Raw genomic sequence first — 8,550 nt, 5'->3', positions numbered from 1 at the left:
TTAAGACTGGTTTTTCATCAGTCCCTAACAATAAAATGAACACATCAGACCAAAATAGTTTCTTAAAAGTAGGTCAAAAAATACCCATTCATGATCACTTGTGCATTGGTTTCCTGCAGGTTCACCTACCCACGTGGATATACGTCACACGTATCCTGGAGACAGTGAGGCAGAGGAAAAAACCAAATACATTAATGAGGTAGCTTAGACTGGGTAACTGCAGTTAAAAGTTTTATTGAACAAAAGAAGGTAAAATGTGGTAGTCCAGGTTCACTGAGCAAAAGCAGCTCTCTCACTGAAGCTGCACTTTGTGCTAAATAACCTTATTAACTGAGACTATACAGAGGACACATTATGCAAGTTATCTCAACAGCAAAGGAGAAAAGGTAGATTAAATTTGATCTGATGGAACCATTTGGTCAAATTCAGTGGCTTAAGTTACTGATTCTAGCCCTTAACTACCCATATTCAGTACAGCCATAGCAGAGAATACACAACTGCACTGAATTCCCATTTGTTAATAGTGTGTGCTCCCATGCAAGAGGAAGCCAATTCCTGAAAAAAAACAAATTAAAAAACACAAATATATTTAGGATATTTTGTTTGAAGCATCATTCAACTGACTCAGGAAAAACACTCAATATATGTTATAAAAACTCCCGGCCTCTACAAGGTCTGCTCCTGTACAGTGCTAATATTTTAAAATTATTTTATTTTTTCCCTCTGCCTAAGAAACTTCATATGCTCTGAAAGCACCCACAAAGTCAGGTGGGTAAACAGATATGTCAAAAATACTCTGTGTAAAGAGGGAGGTAGCTCAGGCCCCTTGGCAACCTTCAGAGAGTTCACATTGATGTGGTCTACCTACCCTTGTGATCTGCAGTCAAAAATGAAAGGAAAAAGGATTTCAACATGAAATTCAGTGACATGTTCAATACAAATTTGACTCACTGGGCTCCCAAATGTAAGCTACAAGGTACCTCACACCCAACATACAACATTAATAACGTACCTAGTTCATACATTTTATAGACAATACCCTCTCATTTGTTAAACATTTGGCTCGGGCAAGTATATCTTTTTTTGTCAACCACTTCAGAGACATTCTAGGCCAAACAAACAGCACAAATAATGTCAAAGTCCTTTTTTTTTTTTTCCAGTAATTGTATGAAATGCTGTAGGCTAAGCCTAACAGAAACTACTGAAGAAAAATGACAGACCCATGATGCAGTGCAGAGGTGTTACTACAATGGTGAGCCAAGGGACGGGTCTAAGGTGCTGACAGAGGAGACTCCCTGGACGGTGACCCTGTGTTGTCCTCCGGAGGGAAAACTGTCAGAGTGCAGGCTCGAATGCCACCAAGGGATTCTGGAAGGTCAAACACTTTATGCCACTCATCTTTTTCTGGATCATACTTCTGAACTATTTCCACCATGCACCGGTTATTCCAAGAATATCCTCCAACAACATAGATTTTATTTTCAAAGACAGCAACCCCGACATCGCTTTGCCCACGTAACATGGCGGCAATTGGAGTCCACTGGTCTAGAGTTGGTGAGTAATATTCACAGCTTAGAACATCATCATAATCACTTGTTCCTCTAAAGTGATTGCCACCAATAACATACAGCTTGTCTCCTACAGTACACATGCAATGCAGACCTCTGACTGTCGTCATGGGAGCTTTCTGAGTCCATTTGTCTGTGTCAGGGTCAAAGCACATGAGTTCCTTTTGGAAAGTATCGTGGGTGATTCCCCCTAAAGAAACAAGACACACGTTAGAGGAGTGCTCATCCTAATAAGCACCGAATAACAAAAAATACATTTAACTGAAAGAATTCCATCTTCCTTAAAAGTTCTTCACCCTAGCTTAGATTACTATCACAGAAGTACTCAATTTCAAATGAAATTTGTTCCTTTAAATGGGAATATGGACAGAAGCCATGTCTCACACTGTGCCTCATTACACAATTGATACTGGCAGATTAAAAGAACAAAAAATTGTTACCTATGCTTCTACTCTGCAAATTTATTTCTTTGCTTGTGTTCATTCAGTTTGCTGGTCATGTTTCTCACCATCAAGAATCCATTTCCCTTTCAAATTTTGATACTATGCCACTGTGTTTTAAGTATCACATAGTAGAATTTTCATCAAAACACTTTTTTCATCAACTTCAAGTGAATAGAGAGAGGACACACATTTCAAATAGTCTTCAGTTAATAGTTACCTAGGGTTCCTCTACATTTACCTTCTCCATAGCTCCCCGCAAAAGCATTTGGAGAGGCTCCAGGACAAAAGGAAAAGAAAAATCTGTGGGATCTACATGAAAAAATCACAGCAGACAGCATATGTATGTGCCACCTGCAGCAAAACAAGCAAAATGGGCAAAACACAACTGACAGCAGCACAGCAATTAGGAGCTCAATGGACTTGCTCACAGAAAAATAAGCTCCTGTATCTCACAGTAAATTCTAAAGCAAATTCCTCCTAGCCCACTGGCGCAAGAGCCCCTAAATAAAGCTGCTCCAGCACATCTCCCACCAGTTCTTGTCAGATAAGCAACCTTGTCCCACCTCCTGCCCTGAATTCCAGCTTAGTTCTCAAGAGGACATCCTTTAAAATTTCAGCATGAGAATACAGGGCTGTGATCCCTGCAATGACCACTGACAGACAGATTGAATCTTCTTTAAAAATTAAGCTAATAGCAGATTTTCAGACAACCCATTTGGAAAAAAAATGTAATGAAACTACAACGTCAGTGACACACAGAACATGCATATTTCAAATAAAAAACAGTGAAAGTACAGATATCACTTATATGCTATGATTAACATGAGGACTTAGCCCTTTCCATTACCTCAATGAAGGCAAACGTTGTTCAAAGTTATAAAATTTCCAATGCAGTCCAAAGTTTATAGGGAGGCTGTGTTTAATTGCTATATTATATCATAATCCATGTTATAATTATTTAATACTGTTATACACAATTATAATTATATATTATAACAATATTTTGTTTAATTATATTGCTATATAAATATATATTTGTGGCTACAGAAAACTTTATTCTGATTGGTAAAGTGAGTAACTGCTTTGGAATTCAGAGCTATTCAATTACTGAGCACAATATTATCTACAATAATTTTGTCAGAGCCAGCAGTGTGTGTGCTGTTTGACTAGCCTCATATGAAACTGCATCACTACTGATACCATGGCAATCCTACTGCAACCACAGCCTAATCTGTACTGTCTGCTGCTGAAACAGAGAAAGTTAGAGAAGGAATTGTTTCACAGAGATGATGTCACAGGCATGAATTATTTACCTGAAATGTACATTAACCCCCCATAGACGGTTCCAGCGTGACCATAGTGGGGCTCGTTCATTTTTGCCACGTAGCTCCACTCGTTCATTCTGGGGTTGTAACATTCCACAGTGGCTGTTGGAGACAAAGAGAGCACAGAAGTGGTGAAAGCAGCAGGGCAGTTTGGTGCTGCTGAAACATCCACAGAGGAAGTGCCAACAAGTCACACTGTTCAGCTGAGGGAGTCTCAAGGGAATTATTGAAATTATTATCACAGAAACACAGAGCAGATGGGGTTGGAAAGGGCCTCTGGAAATCATCTACTCCACCTCATCCAACTCCTCTGCTAAAGCAGGGTCACCAAGAACAGGCTGCATAGGATTGTGTCCAGGTGGGTTGTACCGTCAGCAAACTTGCTCAGAGAACATTGTGTTCTTATTTTCTGTGTGCTAATTTTCTATTGTATTGCAGTGTTTTATCAAGGATTTGCACAGCAACATAAAGCACAGCATATGCAAGTCACTACATCAATTTACAGAAGCCAAGCTTAAAAGAAAAAAGATGAAACATCCCTGAATCTGGCAAGGAGATAAGCAGTGCCTGTGTTGATGTACAACTCCATTTGTGCAGTTTTTTCTGAGTTGGAATGTTGGAATGATCAAGGGTTTTATCAATCAGAAATCACAGAGGACAGCACCCAGCAGCACCCAGGAGTGCAGAATGGATTCCTGAGAGGATCCTGGATCCTCTCGCCAGTGTAAGATGGGAGAGAGGCAGGCTACAGGAAAAGGGCTGCAACAATCACAGGGAACAGAAATAGAAGGCAAATTCAATAATGGAGCAAGTTCTAGGTCTGGCACCTTGATACTACAGTAGATCAGAGGGGCACAAGGACTCAAAACCCCCATAATATAGTGACTTTATGATGCACAGAGAAATTTTCAGTAATTAAGTTATCTTAAAGACAAATTAAATCTCATTTTGAGTAATTCAAGGCTGCTTAATCTTTGTTGGATGTTTATGAACTATACATAGAAAAATTGAATGCCTTTAAAAGTTACATTTTACTTGCTGTAGAACAAGGTTTTTATTGAATCAAGAGTAGAAAATCTGAGTCAGCTCTATGGAATCAGTGATGGTGATTTAACAGTGCAGGATTACACATCAACCAAGAGAGAAAATACCCTTAGAATCTGAGAAAATTGTCATTATAAAGGCAGAATCTAGTTAGTTTTAGTTTAAGCCTAATTACAGAATTATAGAGCCAGCAGAGAACATTGGACAGTAACACATAGTGAATATAAAGCACCTCATCCCAACTCCAAAGCTGTTTCAAAAAGATCCTCTGGATCATTTTAGAAGAGTATAGTTATAGTCTCAGACTACCAAAAAAAAATCCCTAGCAATGAAAAAATTAGTGTAGAGCACATTAGAGTGACCTTCTGAATTCTCTTTTAGTTGCTGCCTAACCACTTTATTGTTGCAAAACAGGATGATCATACATAATTCCATGCAATTAGTGTCTCAAGTACATGCACTGAAAATAGAAGCTTCCAGTTCCAATGTCAGAAATACTGTTTGACAGCCAGTTCAGCATCATCTAAGGCTAGAAGTGAAAAACAAAAAATCTATATTGCACATAAGAATTGTTAAATTGTTACAGGACACTGGATTTGCTTCAGCTTTTCCCCACCCAGGAGCTGAACTTTAAATTTATGAAATGCAGAAAAGTGCCAGTCCAGAACATCAAGTTCATGATACAAGGCAAACACACTAAATTTCTGCTTTTTTTCTAAACAAATTATATATGTTGATTTGCATATATTAAATTATTAATTTCATATTCTTGAAACTGTTTCAAAATAGTAATGAAATCTTGAAACGCATCTGGTTCTGTGCGAGTGGCTTGCACAAGGACTCCCAGTTCTGCCAGTTCAGGGATGTGTAAGATGGACAAAAAAATAACAAACCAATACAAAAGAGCTGAAGTCAGGTGTGTCTGCAGTACTGCTGATGTACCAAATTTTTGATTTAAAAAATCTGCCCAACATGGGCAAGTTCCCAAATTTCATCTAAGAGATCTGCCTTGGTTGTTTGGGTTTTCTTAATAAAGACAGAGATCTCCTTTTTAAAAAAAATTGTATTATTTTCCACTTGATATGCTGCAGGCTTTCTGTATTGCATCACGGACTTAGCCACAAATCCAAGGAATGCTGGAGACACTCTCTTGCCCAAAGAAAGGTACAGGCACAAAGAACTGATTCCACAAATGACACCTAAAATTAATCTGTGAGTTGTGTTTCTCTGCAGTGCCACCTTAACATCACCTGCAGTTTTTGCCCAATCCCCAAATAAACTCATGCTCGGTCTTGTAAACATCTTCATCCATTCCAATATTCTTTTTTAAAAGGAAAGCTCCTTTCCACTCTGCTCTAGTTAGCAATCAGAAGCAAAGATGTGCAAAAATTTCAAAACCAGAGGGAAACAGATTTGATGTGCAAGTAATTACAGCTGACCCAGTTGCACCCCCAGGGCAGCCCCTTCCAACCTGTGTTTGTGCTCCTCTGTGCTGAAACATCGCCCTGCTGCTTCCACACAAACTGCATCCCTCCCCAAAGTGCTCCCACTCTGCACCAAGGTGAGGAACTCGTGTTTCTAACACACTCCAAGGCCAGGGAGAGCAGAGGATGTGCAAAGCAAGAGCAGAGGATGTGAAAAGGAGGAGCAGAGGAGCAGCACACAGATGAACTTGACATTCAGTGCTGGACAGTTCTATCTCACTCTGCACTACAAATTGCATTTAAGAGAGAAGCCAAAATATCCCTTTAGCTAGAGAAAACAAAACATGCAGAACTGGTACCCATTACCACCATCACTATCACCATGTTGTAAAGACATTATTTATCTGAGAAAGGGTGGTGCTGAGTCCAAGACCCATCACTTTCTGATGTGGCTTCAAAACTGTCTCTACCATTCCTAGCACAGCCAAAATACTGTCTGCCACTATTTCAGACAAACTATTCCTACCCAAATCTCACACCCACTGTGCTCTAAAACAAAGCTAATCACTTTCCAGCTGAAAACCTTACTCTTCTGTTTGATCTGTGTAATTGTTTCCCTGTTACCTTGCAAGGTCATTCAACTTCTCTCTTTTAGCAAGATATTCCTCTGCACTGAAAAGAAAAAAATATTCAAAATTCCAGCTATTAAAGGTGCCCATAATTTAAGAGAGACAAATTCTTCTTTAGAAAATCTCCAGACAGAGCAGAGTTCACAAAACACTCTAAAACTGCTACTTTAATGCACCTAAGTGAGAGTGATGGATTCATTCTTCCAACACCATGAATGATTCAGACCAGGCTTTATTTATGTTTAACAGTAGAACTTCTGATGTGTTCATTACCATAATCCAGGGAAGACAGGCCTCATTTTAAGAGAATTAAGTAATCTCAAAAAGACAAAGTTTTGGCAGTCCTAAGGGATGTTCAGCCTGCACTCATTTTATAGTGCCATCTGTGTTGCTATTTGAGGAGGATACAGATATTTAACACTTCTCTGTCAGTAGCTTCTAAAGTGTCTGGAGGTCTGTTACAGCAGCACTTAGCAACTCTGTGATGTCCCAAAACCCAGGCTTTTAATTTTGTTACACTATTTCTGTAATACAGCTTATTAATGTACAATTCTAAACTGACTTGATTAAACAGTCCTGACTAATTTTGTCCTAGCATAGCAAGAAGCCACTCCAAAATAAGCCTCTATATGAGAGGTCCTCTAGTTCACACTCTGGTCTGATATTCACAATACTACTCTGACAGTGAAGAGCCCAACTGGGTACTGGTGCATATCAATCAACATAATTAAAAATATATTAGCTGTATCTTGACATACATATATATGTACACACAAACACACACAGGGGAAGTTTTTACATAAACAAGGAGGGTTCAACATCATAGAGGGCATTTTGAAAATAAACATCTTCCAACTTGATGGGCAGAGGGTCAAAAGAACAGGTAACTGGCCTGGCAGTTTTCTCTTTCTGTCTTTATTGCAGCGTGATGAATGAATCTGTGGTTTAGTCACCACCCAACTACCCCTAATGTGTGAGGCAAAGCCCATACATAAAAACCCCAAACTCTACTCCCAGCTATCAACAGCAGAGCCTGAAGTATCTGGGCAATACCTAAATGCACAAGTTTTCTAGTGCTTACACACACAGCTTCTGCCATCATCCAGCACAACTGAACTCTTACAATGGGCTACAAAAATCTTCTTGTCAGAAGAGAAAACAGTCTCCAGTGTTCAGCTGGAATCTGCCAGCGTGCTGTGCTTCACAAGTATCTTTGTGAGCCACACCTGCTTTTCCCTTTGTCTCTTTTCATAAAAACTCTTGTGTTTTGCCCACCTGCTCTCTCCAGGCTGGGCTGCTCTCCTGCCTTCTGGGAATACCTCTGGCAGGTGCCTGCCTTGACATTTAAAGGGAACTAACCAGAATTATCTACAATCCTTCCAGGAGTGGTGCTTAATTCTACACAGCCCTAAGCTGTCACAGGGTTGGAAAAAAATCTCAATTATAATGTCATAATTCAGGACATTTAAAGGATACATTCACCACATTCCAACACGTGTACCATATACATGGAAATTCACTCATTCTGTCCAGTGAACATAACTTTTTCAGTAGCATGCACTGGTAAAACAGCAGCTCATTATTCCACTAAACCAAGTATTACAAATGTAGAAAGTGGCATTTACAAAGTTCTCAGAAGAAGAAACATCTGAAAACTGTTTTCAGAATGTTTGATAGAAAGCCTAAAAAAGTATAATTTTTATTCCCATGAATGTCAGGGGGAAAAAAGTGTTTTAGTAACTTTAATCCTTTGGCCCTTTTCCATAAAAGCCCATTTTCCAGAAAGCTCAATTCAGGTTTTGGGAATTTTTCCTCTCTAACAACAGACTGAAATTAGTTTGAACCCAAGGGCAACTTCTTTAATATCTGTCCAACACAGATTTGACCTTCTCTCTTTGAAAAGCCTTAGAGCTTTTCTCTTCTGAACAGAATGGGAAGTTTAAGCTGGATTGCATCTTCCAGTTGTCAAGGTTTATGAAAGAAATATGAAAATGAAAAGTGACTCACCTCACAATTAACAAGGAAAGAACCTGAAGCCCCAAATCAAAGCATCAGACAGCTACAATATTTAGCATTTAGAGTGCTCTTCCCACAGAATGATCCAGTGGCATTTTTCA

General features: G+C 39.2%; 1 protein-coding gene across 5 annotated transcripts in view; it reads right to left on the bottom strand.

Annotated features, from left to right (window-relative positions):
* Positions 1–218: 218 nt before the first annotated feature.
* Positions 219–8,550, bottom strand: part of KLHL13 (kelch like family member 13) — a 74,761-nt gene continuing 66,429 nt past the window's right edge. For all 5 annotated transcript variants that reach the window (XM_054289498.1, XM_054289497.1, XM_054289496.1 and 2 more), the window contains 2 exons: positions 3,325–3,438; positions 219–1,758 (listed from right to left, as the gene is read on the bottom strand). In XM_054289498.1, coding sequence (XP_054145473.1) covers positions 1,271–1,758; positions 3,325–3,438 — 602 coding nt within the window. In that variant the 3' untranslated portion in view covers positions 219–1,270. The remainder of the gene's footprint in view (positions 1,759–3,324; positions 3,439–8,550) is intronic.

This window comes from Melozone crissalis, unplaced genomic scaffold (genome assembly GCF_028551555.1).
Source record: "Melozone crissalis strain CALT ecotype California unplaced genomic scaffold, PUWL_Pcris_2 ptg000068l_1, whole genome shotgun sequence".
NCBI classification, from domain to species: Eukaryota; Metazoa; Chordata; class Aves; order Passeriformes; family Passerellidae; genus Melozone; species Melozone crissalis.
The sequence above is the reverse complement of the archived record's forward strand: the minus strand, read 5'-3'. Positions and strand labels throughout refer to the sequence as shown.